This window comes from Nycticebus coucang, chromosome 5, assembly GCF_027406575.1.
Source record: "Nycticebus coucang isolate mNycCou1 chromosome 5, mNycCou1.pri, whole genome shotgun sequence".
Classification (NCBI taxonomy): domain Eukaryota; kingdom Metazoa; phylum Chordata; class Mammalia; order Primates; family Lorisidae; genus Nycticebus; species Nycticebus coucang.
In genome coordinates this window covers 142,005,040-142,025,086 of record NC_069784.1, presented here as the reverse complement: position 1 = coordinate 142,025,086, position 20,047 = coordinate 142,005,040, and the positions used below count along the sequence as shown (strand labels likewise).

The window sequence follows — 20,047 nt, the reverse complement described above, 5'->3', positions numbered from 1 at the left end:
GATGAGCCGTCATCTGGGGTGAAACTCATGCCCAGAGAGCCACAGGTACAAACACGTTTGTTCACAATTTTTTTTTTCACTTCATTTCTGTGACATCTCAGGCTGAAAGCTGTCTCTAAGCGTGAGGATGCTCACAGTTGTTTGCACACATGGGAACACAAATCTATGGAAGAGCCAACAGCTTTCTTTCCTCATAGGCTGCACTGACTGCCTTTGAGAAACCCTGAACTGCAGCCATCTGTAGTTGGGGATGGTGACAGCAGCTCAGGGAGCCACAGAGCAGGGTGCCTGAGGCAGAGCTGGGTCCCTGGACGCACTGGGCCTCCGGGCTTAGCCCCCCAGTGTCTTCAGCAGCATCAGAGCTCTGGGAATAGGTCCTAATGTAAAACAAAAGCAAAGAATCGTGTTTCCTCAGACTAGCCACTCACATTTGGCAATAAGTAAGTTCACACTAGGGATCACCACCAGCCAGCCACAGGGGAAAGCCGGCAGGCCCACGCACATATCTGCAGAGCTGGTGGGGGAAGTGCCTGGGCACACCTGCACCCACTGTGTGACCAGCCAGACTAGGCTGGCTGTGCTCAGTGAAGTCGGACCTCAGACTCTTAGGAGCGACCTTTCTGCACAGCAGTGGACAATGCCTGGTTAACTGCGAAGGGCATTTCTGACAAACATAAACAAGAAACCACCAATACCCTGGAGATGCAGCTGAGAACACGGCTGAGGCACCTGCATCAGCAAACTTCTACAAGTGACCTGTCCAGCAAGCCGACACCGTGGGGCGAGTGGCCGTGATCAGTGTCCAACTTGGGGGACTTTGCAGCCAAGCTCCCCCTCAGAAGACAGTTGACTTCAGACAGGCCCCACAGGCACAAAATAGTGATGTCAGAGTTTCTGCTAACGCAGTTTCTGTACAGATGGCAATGTGGACTCCTGGTGCTTCCTGCTCTGCTGTCTTTCCCCTGCTGTGAATTTTTTAACGTCGATGAAATATGTAAATCAGACCAGAGATGCCAGCACAGTGAGGAGTGGGGTGGAAAAGAGCTGCCGGTTACATGGCAATCTGATACCTCACCCACAATTTTAGACATACATTAATACATCTTGTAAACCAGAAATTCTACCCACATTGATGAGCAGGTCAGGCCTTACATGCTGTGATGTTGCCACTCAGGAGTTTTGGCCAACAGAATGTTAAATAAAGTTTTCCTGATCTTTGGGTCCCTCTAAATCAATATTTTCCTAATGGTAAAAATGGTTTTTCAAATGATACAGATACAGGAAATTGAGTGTCTCCTGTGGCCTCCACCCCATCCCTCCAGCCCAGTCCCTTGGCAAAGACTCTCTAGGCCTCTCCATTTTTTCTCCTTTGATGTCACCACAATGTCTTCAATAATTAAAGAAACATGAATTATATTTAAGTAATAAATATATTTTGCTTTATTGTCACTTTTAAGTTGAAATATGGAAATTCCATCAGAAGATATACTTTCAGAGACAATTATATAATATTCATATTACAAAATTTCATTGCTCTGGGTTTTCAACTGCAATAAAGATTATTGCAAGCCAACAGCTTACTTGACCTTGTTAAGTAAACAAAAGTATTTTATTGACAAATTAGAATTTAGGCATTATGAAGAGAAAATTTTCACAGAAGTCTACTCTCTGACTCTAAGGACTGAGAAATTTATTTCAGAGTTATACAAACAAGTAGCAAAGAAATAGCACTTCTAGAAGCAGCAATGATTTCAAATGAGTGGAAAGAGAAAGGAATAGAAAGTTAATATTTAGATAGGAAAACATTCATAAGTGGGATTTAAAAACATCTATTTCCTGGCTTGGTGCCTGTAGCACAGTGGTTATAGTGCCAGCCACAAATACCAAGGTTGGCGGGTTTGAACCCAGTCCAGCCAAACAACAATAACTGCAACTAAAAAATAGCCAGGCACTGCAGTGGGCGCCTGTAGTCCCAGCTACTTGGGAAGCTGAGGCAAGAGCATTGCTTAAGCCCAAGTTTGAGGTTGCTGTGAGCTGTGACACCACAGCACTCTACCAAGGGCAACATTGAAAATCTGTCTCAAAAATAAAAAATCTATTTCCAAAGCAAGGGAAAAAGTCTGTGTTCTGCAAAGCGTGGATGAAAAATGATGTGACACGCAAACATCCTTAAGGCAGAACTGAAGAAGTGGCCAGGGTGCTTCAAACCTAAGAACTATAGATATAGTCAGATACCCAGAGACCATGCCTCTTTTGGTGAGTACCAGGCAAGGTCTTGGATGCTGGGAGCTACGCACTGAGGTATGGTCAGGGTGGTACATTATGTGCAGATATACACATTGGTCTGCGAAGATGGGCGAGGGCTTGTTTTGTTTTTAAAGACAGTAATAAATGAAGTGTGTGTCTTCTGTAGCAGGACTGGCATTTCCTGCAAGTGCCAGGGTCCCAGTGTGGGCCAATGGGAATCTGGCACTCACCATCAGCTCTCAATTCTCAGGTGGAGATGGGAGGTAAGTTCCAGGTTAGGGGAAGAACAATTCTTTCCATGGTCAATACCCCAGCCATTCTTTTCCCCATGGGCATAGTTCAGTACAATTTTGGGCTTAAAATGTCAATTTTGCTATTATCTACAAATCCTTCCATGAAAAGGCTTACTCTGAACCTGGGTTCATTTTAAATGTCTTTCAAGAACAAAACCCCTTCCATGCTCACAGAGAGGAGCACAAAGGCACCATTCAGCAGCATCACAGTGAGGCTTCCTTCAGCATGTCCCACACACAGGCTCCTGTCTGCCCTCATGGCAGAAAGACCAGGAGTCCACACAGCCTATGTCTCACTTCCAGTAGAACCCCCAGGCAGAATTAACTCTCTCACCAGGAAGGCGAAAAAATTAGTTGTTACTTCTCATTATGCTCAAACACTTGAGAGCCAAATGAAATAGCTGGAATTCTTACTTTTGGTTAGAATTTGTAATTAGAAAATAATACATTACACAGCAGATCCCCTTATCTGCAGCTTCAGTTACCCACAGTCAAGTCCAAAATATGAAGTCCAAAAATATGAAATGAAAAATCCCAGAAATAAACAATTTAAATTGCATGCCCTTCTGAGTTACTGAAATCTCTCACTGTCCTGCTCTTCTTCCCAGGGCTGGGACTGTCCCTTCATCCAGAGTGTCCATGCTGCAGACACCACCTGCCGTCTCAGTGATCAGAGGACAGACCACAGGAAGAGGGGTGAGTATAACATAGGCAGACAGTGGGAGAGGGAGAGAGCACACTCACGTAACTTTCATGCAGTAAATGGTTGTGATTTTTCATTTTTAGGGCTTTAATCTCTCACTGTGCCTAATTACAAATCAACTGTAGGTGTGTATGTATAGGAAAAGGGTGCAGGGTGTAAAATGGTTGGAGGCATCTCCTGGGGGTCTTGCAAAGAACCCCACAGACAAGGGTCTCCTGTGTGGCTCCCAAACACCACATTTCCAAACACTCACGGTCCAGTGTTAAGTAACAAAAAGCAGGATACAGTAGAATTCCAACTTTTTAAAGAAAGAAAGCGACTATGCCTCATATATGTGGATGAGCAGACGGGAATGAGATACGCTAAGATGTTGACAATGGCTATTTGGACCCATGGAACCAGGTGCACCCTGGACATAGAGCCACAGCTTTATGGGGTGGGGGGCAAGCCACTGGGGACTCTGCCCTGAGGGGCTGTCAGGCTGCAGGTCACGTGCTGCATCTTCTTTCCACACATTTTCTGGAGGAAACTTGTCTTGAAACCAAGTTACTTTAGCAATAATAGGCCAGCTGGATTTCCCACCTGAATTCTCTGTGAAGTTTGGAATGTGGTATGGAAGATTTAGGTTATAAAGACAAATGTTTTATTGATTTCTTCTAACATGCAGGTGAAAAACTTACCTGGAGGACAACTAATATCTTCTCCATGGGTCATGCTCATATTGTCTGTTTCCTGCACCAAAGGTATAAGAAAACCAAACTGAGAATTAAATTTGTCTGAACACGCAGACACACTGCACATTTCTAAGGACACGTAAGAAAAGCATGCTGAATGGTGCTTGTCTTTTCAGATGTGGCCACGTGTTATTAACATTTTGTTTTATAATTATTCCATTTAAGTGGAAGCAATTAATTAAGAGGTTGGTAGAAGGACACAGTGTCAAAACTGTTCCTCTCAACACCAGTCCCTACCATCTGCACAACACCTCGACGCTTATCACGGCTAATGACTTGGAAACGGAGACCCACGCGCAGATGGTGTGTGGTGGATGCTTTGCCAAGTACAGAAAACCCACGTGTGGCTCTTCCCTTTACCAGGCTGTGGCTACTTTTTGCTTTTCTGATAAGGAAACTTGGAAAGAGATTCAGAGCAGAACCACCCTACTAATATAGTAATAAAAAAGTGATAGTTTTTCACATTAAAAGAAACCGCTTTTCTTCAAAATTTCCCCTGCCCCCAGTTTTCTCCTAGTATACAGAGCAAAGAGACCTTTATCTAGGAGTTGGGTTACTCCTCCTGCCACACCAGCTTTCACAGGTGACCAGAGATAGTTTTATAGCCACTCAGGCTCCTGGAGAATCACCCCTGAGAAGTGACAGTCTGGAGAAGTCACAGGCACACCAGCAGCTCCTAACTGTGGAATTTAACACTGTCATTTCTTACCAGCTGGGCTGAGACAGCAGGGGAGAGGTTATAAGGTTCTCACTTTTGCTGCCTTTGTTCTCAGGGCTCTGGGTTGAGCTCCAGGCCTTGAAGCTGACCACCACAGTGGTTCCCACCAGGCCCCCCAGGGCCCTACTCAACCCTACTCTCTGCTTAGGCCAGCTTCATGCTCTAGAAACTTCCCAACTTTTTGATAGAAACCGAATACTTTCATTATGTGATGTTTTTAGGTTTTTTCTGTTTGTTTGGGTTTTTTTAGTAACAAAGAATTTTGCCTATTAAACTCTGGAAAATAGTGGCAACTTTGTACTTGAACTTTGGTAATATCTCCAAGGAACAGCAAAATAGGAGTTCAAGGTAGACAAGACCCTATCACAAATGTGCTGCCTGAAATTCAGTAAGTACAATTTAAAAAGCAGATCACTTGATCTGAGAAAACACATCCCCATCCTGATGAAAGCCTGACTCTGTGTGTGTTTCACCGACACTTTACACTGAAACATCTGAAATAAAAAAAAAAAAAAACACTTGTGCCACCAACGGCATTTTGTGGCTATTTCTCCCCTTTGAGCTACAATGCAAACAGATCATCCCGTCCCTGCTTGTGCATCGTCTTTCAGTTTCTCCCAGTCTCATTCCTAAACTCTTTAGTTCTAATGCTAACTCAGCACGTTAACCCCTCAATTTTAAAGGGTCCCCAGAGGTATATTTTAGCCCAGACACTGGTATGTACCATTCTTGATTTTTGTGTTGTGATGGTCCTACCCTGTAAAGTAGGGTCTTCTTCAAAGACCAATTTATCAAAGGCAGGCATAACCCTGAAGAAGCTTTAGGTTCTAACTGTTGAGGTCATTGTGATAAAGTAAGAAGAAAAGAAGAGGTGACACTTGCCCCAGGCTTAGAGCACTCCTCCCAGACGGGCCTGAGATTCACAGTGGTCAGTGGGTGGCAGGAAGGGCACCCACACCTGGGCACACACCACCTGGCCTGGTGTGGCCTGGGCCACTCGAGACAGACACCAGTTGCCCTTGTCGCCACCCATTCTCTAGACCAGGCGTCCTCGAACTGCGGCCCACGGGCCACATGAAGCAGTGTGAATTGTATTTGTTCCTGTTTTGTTTTTTATTTCAAAATAAGATATGTGCAGTGTGCATAGGAATTTGTTCATAGTTTTTTGTTTTAAACTATAGTCCGGCCCTCCAACGGTCTGAGGGACAGTGAATTGGCCCCCTGTTTAAAAAGTTTGAGGACGCCTGCTCTAGATGGTCAGCTAAGCCCAGCTCCCTGTGATGGCCACAGCCCACACATTCTCATGCTCCATTAGGGTCAGGAAGAGCTGCAAATCCACTTTGATCACTTGGCTACCTACATTGGAAATGAAGTGTGGGCTGCTGGGGTGTGTGCTGGGTTCAGGTGCTTAGCACTGGCCACGCTGCAGAAAGCCTGCCGGGGCCTCCAGCAAGCCATGGCCCGACAGCCACCAAAGAACCTTCGGAACCGACAGGGACGTAGCACAGGAGGGTGCACACAGGACTGCACAGCTGTCAGCCTGCACTTGGCAGGGCACTTACCACTCACCACAGGCAGGACACATGGACATTACAAAGCAACTGGACTTCTGGGAAGGCCACTGGCAACTGAGGGGCCACCTGTCACCAGACAACCCAAGTAATCTGCTGTGGTCACAACTAGAATAGTTCCCAATCTGCTAGGTCACTCTGCTATTTTAATTTGCACAAAGGGAAGAAATTTCTGGACACTATTAATATTTTCTTTATGTTTTCTATCAATTCAAGGAAGAGTTCTCCTTCCTAACATGAATATGGTCCTACAACCTCTGCCATGGCACCAGGGTCAGTAAGGAACTTGGTGCCCATGGTATTCCTGCTGCACTTGGCCTGGCCATGGAGCAGCCGGCTCTGTTCCCCTTTGGGCTCCAACTGCACAAGCCAGGCCGTGCCTGAGGCCCCTGTGCACGTGACAAAAACAGCTGTGCTGAGGTATAAGTGATGTTTTATTTTTAACAGAGAAAGTTCTTTAAACATAATGGTTCAACATGAATATATGGAGAAAAGCTAGATGTAGCACTGAACGGTTTGGTGTGAGGCTGCAGTGTTGACATCCATCTGTGCCAAGTGCCCGTCCTGGGAGCAACTGTCCCAGCAGGCGGCGGGCAGCAGGGCAGGAAGCAGGTCTGACCACTGCAAGGACGGTCTCTGGGGGAGACGGAAGAGGTACAGACCTGAGTACCAAGCAGGTGCCCCCAGTTCCCAGGGTTTGTAACAGGCCCACCCCTCACGGTCTGTGCTGCTGCCGTCCATCGCTCACCCACCACGGGCTTCCAGACTGGAAATGACACTGACAGGAGAGGGCTGGAAGTGGTCTGCAGGGACACGGCGCCACGGGGCCTGGTGCAACACGGTGCACTACCCAACCCTGAGCCTGCCACCACACAGGGCACTGCAGTCCACAGACCTGTCTTCCTATCCTCACTGTCTGGACACTGGAACTCTTATCCACCAACGAGCCACTTCGGGCTGAGGTCCTTCTCTCACCACATGAGGCTGAGTGTAGGCAGTGCTGATGGCATGACAGAGTTGGGAAGGAGTGGCTTTGTCACTGCACACTGGGGGCAACTGCACACTCCATCGGCCAGGCTGCCCGGGAGCCTAGCTCCCCTTCAGCCCACCTGCTTTGCTGGGCTGGGGCTGGGGCTGGGAGGCTGCTTTGTTCCAGTGGCTTTGCTTCAAGCCAGTTAGCACCTGCATTTCAGACAACACAGACACCCACGTCCTAGCTGCATAGATGGGCTGTGTGCGCTCAGGTGGAGTCAGGCCCTGGACGGCACACCTGCCTGCCCACAGTCTGACTTCTGCTCACCTTCTACTGCTGCCCAGCAGTCAAATGTCTTGTTTAGAGTCTACTTCAGAGCTCCTCCAGAGCCGAGCTGAGCGCGCGGCCCCTCAAGCTAGGCCCCCAGCTACAGCAGCCCCCAGCTCTGGCCCCCTGGCCCTGATGTCCTTCCAGTAGGTGTCTGGTGGCTGCTCCCCTCCCCCAGGTCTTGGCTTATACATCACTTTATTGCAGAGAGAACAGGAAGAGATAAGGGAAGCTTGGCCCTGCTCATGGGAGGTAGCTGTTGTCCTTGCAGATGGAGAAGGCCTGGCCTGTGGTCTTTACAAGCTGCCTTTAGCTTGTGCTGCCCAGGCAGGCTGGGGTGAGCTGTGTGAGCCTGTGTGGTGCTGGCTGTGGAACCCCATGCACTGGCATCCCTGGACAGGCACTCGGTGTCCCTGCACACAGCGGGTATTCAGCCAGCAGGGGAAGGGACACCATACACTAGGCAGGGGCCACCATATTCGAACAAGGCAGCTGCAGGGACCCACAGCACTGGGCCTCGCCATCTGATTCTAAGTAGTTTACAAGCCGTTTATCATTTCTGCAGTCCTTGTTTGTGGTTTAGTCCAACAAACTACAGCACCTCAATCTCAATGTACTTGAACAATGGCAAGTGAGTCTTCTGTGCTAGTCTCAGGTGCACAAGAGCTACCAAGAGAGCTCGTGCCTGTTCCCTCAGGCTGTCTAGAAGCAGATTAGGTGGATCCAGTTTCAGCAGGTTAAGCTAGTCCAAGAAAACATCTAAAGCAAATGTGAATCTAAATTTACATAAATGGAACTTTTCTCTTTTCCCTAGGGATAGGCATTTCAAAAATATTCACCATAAACTTTGGTCTACACTGAATGAGGAAGGGTCAGTGCTGTGACAGCCATGTGCTCACAGCTGCCTGTGGACTCCTGCCCACATCATCACACCTGGGCCTGCTATGGTCATGCACTGACCCAAAATGTCAAGTGGGCTAATGCTGAAGACTCGCTGTGCTTTAAGTAAAAATGTGAACAACTTACAAAGTCTCTATGGAGTTTATAGGTTGTGAAAGTAAAAGAAAACAAAACCATAAAGTAGTGTTTGTATTTGAAAGGATAAAATTATAAATCTTAAGTAATTTCAAAATTTTACTCTCAAACTGTAAACAATTTAAGCTCAGATACTGCTGTGAGAGTCTCTAAGCATTTAAAATATAAATTATGATTATTCCCTGCATCATGCTGTAAGCCCCTTACATATATAATCCCAGTCATGGGAAATATCAAAATGCTACCATTGAAGGCAATCATTGGTAAAACACTGTCATTCGTGTTTTTTTAATCAGGAAGGAGTTTCTACCAGAGGGTTCACTGAGTAAATCACAAGAAATGCATCTTGAGCTTCAAGCATGAAATTATTTGTTTTGATTTCACTAAAGAAAAAACTAGACATGTCAGCACATATTTGTGTTTATCTGCTTATAAACACACAACCTAGTTCTGAAGTGGGGGAGGGCAGTTTTCAATAGAAACACAGAGCCAAAGGCAGGGCTGAGCAGGCGGTAGATACTGGGTGTCTTACCTGGTCCCTGGTCTCTCCACGGTTGTCCCTGACCAGAATGGCCATACCCAGAGCCCGGCGGGTGGGAGCTGGAGCCCTGCCTTCCCCATCTTCCTGTGGGAAAGCATGATCAGCATGTTAACAAGTTCTCCAGAGACACGCCACATTATGAGCGGCAGAGCGGCAGCAGGTCGGAGCTTTCAAACTTGTATGCAGTTAATAATCACAGGTGAGCTCATGAAGAGTGCAGACCCTGGAGCAGAGGGGCTCCAGACTACCCAGGGGTTGGCCCACACGCTCCTAGACCTTGCGAGCCAAGCCTGATGTCCACCCCACTTCTCCAGACCTCATTAACATCCACTTTCAAACCATAACCTTTTTGTGAATTCCTAAACCCTGACTCCTTGGACCCTCTGTCTCTACTAGGAGGCCTAAGTACAAACTCCAGATGATTTTTAGACCTGGACATCCCACCATATTCCATAAGGCTGTGAGTGTGGCTGCCCCTGCACACATGGGGAATGCATCTCCTGCAGAGGCACCGGTGACATGGATTCAGCAGGAGTGGTCAGTGCTCTCCTATACTATAGGCACAGCTCAGAGTGTATGCACCACGGGCCACTGTGGGGACTCATCACCAGTGAAGGGAGACAAGACCACAGTGCTCATGAGCTCTGTGCAGCTGCTCAGCCTCAGGGACCATGCTCCCCAGCTCTGTTTCCCTGGACTGACCATACAGTCATTGTCTTAAAATACTTTTGATCACATCACTTCAATACCTTCACAAACTCCCCAGTGTGCCTTGGATAAAGTCAAGACTGCCTGGTGTCCCACAGGCTATGGTCTCTAGCGCTTTGCTAACCTCCCCCAGTTCTCCTCCCATTATAGCATTTTTTTTTTTTGAGACAGAGTTTCACTTTGTAGCCCTCGGTAGAGTGCCATTGCATCACAGCTCACAGCAATTCTTGGGCTTAAGCAATTCTCTTGCTTTAGTCTTCCAAGTAGCTGGGATTAAATCAGGCACCCACCACAACGCCCAGCTATTTTTTGAGAAGAGTTCTCACTGGTTCAAAGTTGGTCTCAAACGAGTGAGCTCAGGTGATCCACCTGCCTCAGCCTCCTAAAGTGCTGGGATTACAGGCATCAGCCACCTGCCAGGCCCCATCACAGCATTTGTCAAGGCTAACTGCTCAGCATTGCCCAAAACCTGAGGACTCTCCTGTGGTGCTCCAGCCCTTCGACCCTGTGGCCTAGGCTCAAAGCTATGCACAGCTGGCCATCATACCTGGTCAGTGAACACAGGTGTGTTCACCTCTCAGCCCCTCAGGGCTGGTGTGAGCTCCTGGACAACACATGGTCCATCTCCAGCCTGGTGCTGTGCCCCACACAAGGCAGGACAGGGCCTGGTCAGCTCAGGTTGCTATAGCACAGTGGTGTGGCAGTGTGAGGAAGCGACTGGCTGGGCAAGACTGTGGCACCCACCATGTCTGGACATGGGAGCTGCCAAGGATAGGCTGAGGCTCCAGCCCCTGTTCTGCCACCAAGAACCCACGTGATACTGGGTGAAACATGTGGGGCCCAATCTCTCCCTCAGCAAATTGAGGCCTGCACCCCCGAGCTGAAGCTGGTTTGTAGAGAACACAGTGGCTCCACGAAAAGAAGAGAATACTTTGCACGTCATGTTCGTGACCACATTAACTGGGAACAGGCCATCTGTGTGCTGACTTCCTTAAAAGTAGCCACATGTAGTTTCTGTGCAGATTAAAAGCAACTATACTACTGCATTGATTAACAGACAAGACTGAGGGGAGCCCACAGCCTCCTTTAGTGCCCAAAACAAAAACTGTTGCACAGACAGAGCTCTTAGGCCCTCTGAAATTAATAAAGAGGTGTTTCGGCAGAACTGGTGATGCTGCCAACCCACACGGCCTACGCCGTCTGCAAGCTCCTCAGCCCCATTTGCACTCTGGCCACACTGATGAGGACTGGGAGCCCTGCAGGCCTATGCACGGTGTGGACTCCTGAGTCCTAGCTGCCGACCAACTAAGGGAGCAGGCAATGCAGAGAAAATGGTGTTCGTTTATTTTGCATGAATGTACTTGGTTGTGGGGTTTCAGATTCTATTACCTACAGTTGGTAGGGGAAAGATGAAATATGGAGAAGGGCCTTGGACCTAGAGAGGGGAAGCCATCCTCCCAGGGCTATGAATGGCTATACACATCTGCTGTGCTTATGTCTTCCTAGGGGGACGACCTGGACATGTCCACGGGGTCACCCAGCACAAGGTTGCTCAGAGGGAAAGCTGCAAGGCTGACACCAATTAAGATCCTGACCATAGTCTCTGTGGGTAGGAATTTCAGGCCAGTTCACCTATTCCATCAAGAGAAACAATAGTGCTATTATAGTTAGCAGTATAGACGTGAACCAGAGGAAGACAGGGAAAGTAACTGAAAGAATCTCATTAACAAAAGAAAACAATGAGTACAATACCCAACTTAAGAGGTAAACAATCAATGAGATACATTGTTCTTCTACCACCCTAGTATAAAAAAATCCTAGCTGGGTGCAGTGGCTCACATCTATAATCCCAGCAAGGTGTGAAGATCATCTGAGCAAACAATTTAAGACCAGCCTGGGCAACACAGTGAAACCCCATTTCTACAGAATATTTAAAAAATTAGCCAGCATGTAGCACCTGTGGTCCTAGCTACTTGGGAGGCTGAGGCAGGAGGATTGCTTAAGCCCAGGACTTTGAGGCTGCTGTGAGCTAGGATGATGCTATGGCACTCCAGCCTGGGCAACAGAGCTAAACCCTGTTTCCCCAAACAAAAAACCTTCACAACACACTTTTAAATATAATCATAGGTACCACAAAACAGAAATTCTTGCTTACTATTGGAGAAGGAATTAAGTGATCGTTTATCAAAAGTTAATTACATTTTGATCCATAATTCTGCAAATTATGATACTCTAAGGAAATATTGCGCACAAAAGCGTGATGAGTAATGAGAAAACATCCTCAAAGCTCAAAATAGGAGAGCTGGCTAGTGAGTACAGACTGTCTGGTGGTGGATGACGAGGCAGCCCTGGTTCAAGGAGAGCTGTCTGAACACAGCCCTGACAGTGCCTCTGGCTGGGCACGTTCAGGGGCCAAGGCTGCTGCTGCTGCTGCCTCAACTGGTGCTGCCTGCCAGCTTTAGGTTACAAAGCTAAGATTCTGTGTATTTCCTTTTTAATTATCTTCTTTATGCTATAAATTCTCCTAGTAAGTGAGTCATTATGAAAGTTTTGAGATACACAAAAATCAAGAAACGTAAAATCCTTGTGGATGGAAACAAATCCCTCCCAGCAACAGTAATAAGCTGAGAAAGCCGAAACTTGCATGGGTGACTCAGAAAAGACACTGCCAATCGTGTTTCTTGGAAGTGAAATAATGGACCATGACAGTCTGTCTCAAAACTATCGTAGTTCCCCACATACCCCTTTATTATAAGGAAGAAAAAACCCCTAAACTTTTGTCAAATAAACAAACATGACCCATAGAAAGAGTTCTGACTTATTTAATTAGTAAGTCAATCCTTTCTGAGAATTTTTTTCCTAATGGGACCAGAATTTAAACTATTGGGTAAGGACCTATCATTTTAATTTTATTCTTTTCCTCAAATTTTTTTTTGTTGTTGTTGCAGTTTAGCTGGGGCCAGCGCCCTACTCACTGAGCCACAGGCACTGACCCTTTTCTTCGAATTTTATCAGCGTTTTCTTGGAATTCTTTTGCCAATAAAACCTAGGAAGCATTAGGGTATATGCTGAGAGCCCTATGCCCACCTGTGTGGTGTGTGCCCCAGTGTGCCCGGCCCACGATGCGCCGGCCCTCCTTCATGCAGGCCTTGGAGACGACAGCCTTCAGGGTGTGGAATTTGGTGAGCCGTGATCTCTGTAAATAGACAGGAAGCAAATGAGATGTGCAGGGGCTAGACCCTGTGGGGCAGAAGCTGGGATGGCATGGATGGAGAGTCAGGGACGCAGCCCACACGTGGCAGCTGCACAGCCACCCTCTAACCTTAGGGCCCCATGAGCAGGCCTCAGACACTGGTGCTCTCAAGTTTCCTGGAAAAGCAGTGCCAAGAGGCTGCGTCGTTTGCGGATTAAACAGTGTTTCTAAAAAAGAACCTTCAGACCCTATTGTGATAATTTAGGTGATGACCACACAATCTTACGGAAAAAAAAAATGCATTAAATATCTTATTTCAATTCTTAGTTGTAAGAACAGAATTAGTGGAAATGCCAGCATCTCAGAAAATAGCAGCAGGTGGAAAAATGGAGCATCCCACCTTTCTCCTTCCAGCACCGTTTTGCTACTGAGTATTCTGTCCTGTAACCTTCATTTCTTTCCAAACCAGAAGGGTGACCCCATCACCACTCTGCACCTACCAAGAGGTCAGGCACAGTGAGGAGGCGCCGCTGACTGGCCATCCATAGGCTGCAGCCCGCAGGCCACTCGTCTCCTTAGTGGCCCACCAAATCTCAAAAGTATTTTCCCTCTTGTTTTTGTAACCTGTACATAATTTGGATTGCTCCTAAATACTGGAACACTATGGGATGTGTCCACTCTGGTATGAAAGCACAGGCTGCTAGAACAGATGATGCCTTTCATGTCCCTGTGTGGCCAAGGCACATTCTAGGTGAGCTGTACTTACGGGGGAGCAGCAGGACACCCTAACTGCCTCGCAGGTCTGCGCCTGCCTCCCAGGTTGAAAGCTCCTGGAAACTAAGGGCAATGGGCTTGGGCGGCACCACTCGCCCTGGGTTCATGCTGGGGTCCTAAGCCCTCACTAGGTATTTTGGCAAAAGCTACAGGTTGAATGCCCCTAATCTAAAAATACTAAATCTGAAACCTTTAGAGCACTGAGAAATTCCAGACCTGACCTCAGGGGACGGCTGTCCAAAATGAAGACCTGCAGGGAGGTCCACTTCCACCTGATGATGCAAATGTGTCTCTGCTTACTTATGATTTTCTTAGGAAGATTTCTTTTTTCCAGCTGACTATTATAAGAATACAGTACATATACTGTTGGTGTTATTAGCAAGGTGTCAGTCAACAGGAGGCTGTCAGTAAAGTTTTGGGGAGTCAAAATTTTATGAGGATTTTTAACCGCATAAAGGGTTAGGCATCCCTAACCCCCATGTGGTTCAGGGTCCAACAAATATGCAAATTTTCCAAAAAACACTTCTGGGCCCAAGAGTTTCAGATAAGGGCCACTCAACTTGCACTAGATAAGCTGCTGACATAGAAGCCCAAGGCTTCTATGCTTCAGATCATGCGTTTCTAGTTTCATAGGATAATATAATTCTTATTTCTAGAGCAGCAATTTGAAGAACTGAATAGCAGTCTCAGTGTTACTTGTGAGCATATCGTGAACTCACATTTTGTTCTAGAAGAGCCTCCACGGAATACCCCTTTTCAGACTGCAGGTACTTCTGATGAAAGAGCTTCCCGTCAAACACATTCCAGGGCATGAAATCACTTGTCTTCCAGGGGCAGCCACATGCACTGTTGACCAGGACCAGAGTGGTGAGGCCACGGACCAGCAGGGAGCCCAGCTGCACAGCTCTGGGGTTGATGTAATCAGGCTGCAGGGGACATGCGAGAATGTGAGTGGGAGGCACACAGGGGAAATACACCGCTGAGGTGGCCACAGTCCTAACTGCTCAGAACCTGGTCAACAGGACCGTGGCCACCTCCACCATGGCTGAGCATCAGGAGCTTCACAGATCATAGGTGGACTAGGAAATGGAGCAGCCAGGAAGTGCAAGGGGCCGTCTCATTGGGGAGCGTGTTGTCACTCAGCTGTCACCCACCCTAGACGTGGACGTTCACTCAGGCTGTCCCCTATGGGCTCTGTGGTGTCTGGGGCTCCCAGGACTCTGGGCTACTTGGCTGAAAGGCCACTGCGGCCACAGTAGCACCAGCCCTGCTAGGACAGTGCCACGCCAGGACTGTACCCACACTGGCTTCTTGGTTTGCTCCCCTGTGAAGACCTTTCTTCAAAGGCAAAGGGACAGGAAGGGGAGCCAGGAGAGCATTATTTTACATAATAATAGTTTACTGTATTTTAGTCACACTTAATTGTTCTAGCTGTATTATTAAAAATCACATTTTATGAACACTTATTTAAGAATAAAATGGCTTATGTACTTCATTGGGTTAATGGGCTGATTATTTTTATAAATTAAGAATGTCATACTGCTATAAAATATTTCTTTTTGTTGTCAAATCTACCTTGACATCCAACATTCTCACTGTTCCTGAATGGGCAGGCCACCCTTAACAGACTGCTGAGGTTCCTGAGTTCAGCAAGGAACTGCCTGAAAATGGTTTCTGGGCTCTGGGCTGCACGGATCCCTTGCAAAGGGAAGTGACACCAAATAGGTGTGCAAGTGACTCCATGAACGAGGTAAGTGCAACTGACCAGTCATCCCCTGGCTTATCTGTGCTACTAAAATTAACCAAGAGATATTCTAAATAAAATTTAAATAAATTAGGAAAAAAATCACAGTGTTTTAGTCCCTTTATAAGTAAGCTTTCCTTATTAATCAGAAGCTTGACAATCATTTTAAAAAATTTATCATGGGAGGCGCAGCAACATGGTAGCCGAGTAACAGCTTCCTTGCATCTGGGCACCGTCAGTCTGGGGATATAGGACTCCAGGCATCTCTGGCTGGTGGGATCTGCCTATCATCACCCCTGAGAGGATACAGGGAGTCAGCGAGAGACTTCTGGACCCCAAGAGGAGGACTAAAACAGTGGAAAACCGGCAAGTGGTCGCGTGTGTTCAATCCGTCTAAACCCGCCCGCAACTTCCACAGGCACGAGAACTTAAAGAGCAAGAGGAAGTGAAAGGAAAATTAGGGCAAGGAAACAGATAAAAGAAATCACTCATGAGGAAGAATCAGCAGAAAACTCCAGGCAACATGAAGAACCAGTCCAGAACAACCCTGCCAAGGGACCATGAGGTAGCTACTGCAGAGGATTCCACCTATACAGAAATGTTAGGAATGACAGAAAGGGAATTTAGAATACACATGTTGAAAACAATGAAAGAAATGATGGAAACAATGAAGGAAACTGCTAATAAAGTGGAAAATAACCAAAAGGAAATTCAAAAACAGAATCAAATCAGAGATGAACGAAATGAAGAATATAAAAAGGATATAGCAGAGCTGATGGAAATGAAACAGTCAATCAGGGAACTTAAAGACGCAATGGAAAGTATCAGCAACAGGTTAGACCATGCAGAAGAAAGAATTTCAGAGGTAGAAGACAAAGTTTTTGAGATAACTCAGATAGTAAAAGAGGCAGAAAAGAAGAGAGAGAAAGCAGAACGTTCACTGTCAGAATTATGGGACTTTATGAAGCGTTCCAACATACGAGTTATAGGAATTCCAGAAGGGGAAGAAGAATGCCCCAGAGGAATGGAAGCCATAGTAGAGAATATTATAAAAGAAAATTTCCCAAATATCACCAAAGATTCTGACACACTGCTTTCAGAGGGATATTGGACCCCAGGTCGCCTCAACTCTAACCGAGCTTCTCCAAGACACATTGTGATGAACCTGTCCAAAGTCAAGACAAAAGAAAAGATTCTGCAAGCTGCCAGGAGTAAGCGCCAGTTGACCTACAGGGGCAAATCCATCAGAGTGACCGCAGACTTTCCAAGCAAGAAGACAATCGTCATCTACCTTTAATCTACTTAAACAGAACAATTTTCAGCCCAGAATTCTGTACCCTGCTAAGCTAAGCTTCAAAATTGACGGAGAAATCAAATCATTTACGGATATACAAACATTGAGGAAATTCGCCACAACAAGACCAGCTCTACAGGAAATACTTCAACCTGTTCTGCACACTGTCCGCCACAATGGATCAGCAGCAAAGTAAGAACTCAGAAATTAAAGGACAGAACCTAACCTCCACACTGTTGTAAAAGATAAAACTAAGCAATGGACTCTTACAAAATAAGACGAATAGAATACTACCACACTTATCAATTATCTCAATAAATGTTAATGGCTTGAATTCCCCACTGAAGAGACATAGATTGGTTGACTGGATTAAAAAACACAAGCCATCCATTTGCTGTCTGCAAGAAACACACCTGGCTTCAAAAGACAAATTAAAGCTCCGAGTCAAGGGTTGGAAGACAATTTTTCAGGCAAATGGAATTCAGAAGAAAAGAGGAGTTGCAATCTTATTTTCAGATACATGTGGATTTAAAGCAACTAAAGTCAAAAAAGACAAAGATGGTCACTTTATATTGGTCAAGGGAAAAATACAACAAGAAGACATTTCAATTCTAACTATCTATGCACCCAATTTAAATGCTCCCAGATTCTTGAAACAGACCTTACTCAGTCTGACCAATATCATATCTGATAATACCATAATAACAGGAGACCTTAACACTCCTCTTACAGAGCTGGACAGATCCTCTAAACAGAAATTAAACAAGGATATAAGAGATTTAAATGAGACCCTAGAACAACTGTGCTTGATAGACGCATATAGAATACTCCATCCCAAAGATAAAGAATATACATTCTTCTCATCACCCCATGGAACATTCTCCAAAATTGATCATATCCTGGGACACAAAACAAGTATCAACAGAATCAAAAGAATTGAAATTTTACCTTGTATCTTCTCAGACCATAAGGCACTAAAGGTGGAACTCAACTCTAAAAAAAATGCTCGACCCCACCCAAAGGCATGGAAATTAAACAATCTTCTGTTGAATAACAGATGGGTGCAGGAAGAAATAAAACAGGAAATCATTAACTTCCTTGAGCATAACAACAATGAAGACACAAGCTACCAAAACCTGTGGGATACTGCAAAAGCAGTTTTGAGAGGAAAATTCATCACTTTAGATGCCTACCTTCGAAAAACAGAAAGAGAGCACATCAACAATCTCACAAGAGATCTTATGGAATTGGAAAAGGAAGAACAATCTAAGCCTAAACTAAGTAGAAGAAAAGAAATATCCAAAATCAAATCAGAGATTAATGAAATTGAAAACAAAAGAATCACTCAGAAAATTAATGAAACAAGGAATTGATTTTTTGAAAAAATAAATAAAATAGGGTGGCGCCTGTGGCTCAAGGAGTAGGGTGCCGGTCCCATATGCCAGAGGTGGCGGGTTCAAACCCAGACCCGGCCAAAAAAAAAACCACAAAAAAAAAAAAAAAAAAAAAGAAAAAATAAATAAAATAGATAAACCATTGGCCAGACTAACGAGGAATAGAAAAGTAAAATCTCTAGTAACCTCAATCAGAAATGATAAAGGGGAAAGAACAACTGATCCCACAGAGATACAAGAGATCATCTCTGAATACTACCAGAAACTCTATGCCCAGAAATTTGACAATGTGAAAGAAATGGATCAATATTTGGAATCACACCCTCTCCCTAGACTCAGACAGGAAGAAATAGAGCTCCTGAACAGACCAATTTCAAGCACTGAGATCAAAGAAACAATAAAAAATCTTCCAACCAAAAAATGCCCTGGTCCAGATGGCTTCACTCCAGAATTCTATCAAACCTTCAAGGAAGAGCTTATTCCTGTACTGCAGAAATTATTCCAAAAAATTGAGGAAGAAGGAATCTTCCCCAACACATTCTATGAAGCAAACATCACCCTGATACCAAAACCAAGAAAAGACCCAAACAAAAAGGAGAATTTCGGACCAATCTCACTCATGAATATAGACGCAAAAATTCTCAACAAAATCCTAGCCAATAGATTACAGCTTATCATCAAAAAAGTCATTCATCGGAGGCGGAGCAAGATGGCAGCCGAGTAACAGCTTCCTTGCATCTGGGCACCATCAGTCTGGGGATATAGGACTCCAGGCATCTCTGGCTGGTGGGATCTGCCTATCATCACCCCTGAGAGGATACAGGGAGTCAGCGAGAGACTTCTGGACCCCAGAGGAGGACTAAAACAGCGGAAAACCGGCAAGTGGTCGCGTGTGTTCAATCCGTCTAAACCCGCCCGCAACTTCCACAGGCACGAGAACTTAAAGAGCAAGAGGAAGTGAAAGGAAAATTAGGGCAAGGAAACAGATAAAAGAAATCACTCATGAGGAAGAATCAGCAGAAAACTCCAGGCAACATGAAGAACCAGTCCAGAACAACCCTGCCAAGGGACCATGAGGTAGCTACTGCAGAGGATTCCACCTATACAGAAATGTTAGGAATGATAGAAAGGGAATTTAGAATACACATGTTGAAAACAATGAAAGAAATGATGGAAACAATGAAGGAAACTGCTAATAAAGTGGAAAATAACCAAAAGGAAATCCAAAAACAGAATCAAATCAGAGATGAACGATATGAAGAATATAAAAAGGATATAGCAGAGCTGAAGGAAATGAAACAATCAGGGAACTTAAAGACGCAATGGAAAGTATCAGCAACAGGTTAGACCATGCAGAAGAAAGAATTTCAGAGGTAGAAGACAAAGTTCTTGAGATAACTCAGACAGTAAAAGAGGCAGAAAACAAGAGAGAGAAAGCAGAACGTTCACTGTCAGAATTATGGGACTTTATGAAGCGTTCCAACATACGAGTTATAGGAATTCCAGAAGGGGAAGAAGAATGCCCCAGAGGAATGGAAGCCATAGTAGAGAATATTATAAAAGAAAATTTCCCAAATATCACCAAAGATTCTGACACACTGCTTTCAGAGGGATATCGGACCCCAGGTCACCTCAACTCTAACCGAGCTTCTCCAAGACACATTGTGATGAACCTGTCCAAAGTCAAGACAAAAGAAAAGATTCTGCAAGCTGCCAGGAGTAAGCGCCAGTTGACCTACAAGGGCAAATCCATCAGAGTGACCGCAGACTTTCCAAGCAAGAAGACAATCGTCATCTA

At 45.6% G+C, this 20,047-nt stretch overlaps 1 protein-coding gene across 6 annotated transcripts in view; it reads right to left on the bottom strand.

The window, feature by feature from the left end:
* Nucleotides 1–1,427: 1,427 nt before the first annotated feature.
* FAM120B (family with sequence similarity 120B) overlaps nucleotides 1,428–20,047 on the bottom strand; it is an 82,488-nt gene continuing 63,868 nt past the window's right edge. For 3 of the 6 annotated variants that reach the window (XM_053592833.1, XM_053592831.1, XM_053592832.1), the window contains 4 exons: nucleotides 14,537–14,743; nucleotides 12,938–13,046; nucleotides 9,134–9,226; nucleotides 3,982–6,902 (listed from right to left, as the gene is read on the bottom strand). In XM_053592833.1, the coding sequence (XP_053448808.1) occupies nucleotides 6,724–6,902; nucleotides 9,134–9,226; nucleotides 12,938–13,046; nucleotides 14,537–14,743 (588 nt within the window). In that variant the 3' untranslated portion in view covers nucleotides 3,982–6,723. The other 3 variants (XM_053592837.1, XM_053592836.1, XM_053592834.1) reach the window with 3 other exon arrangements.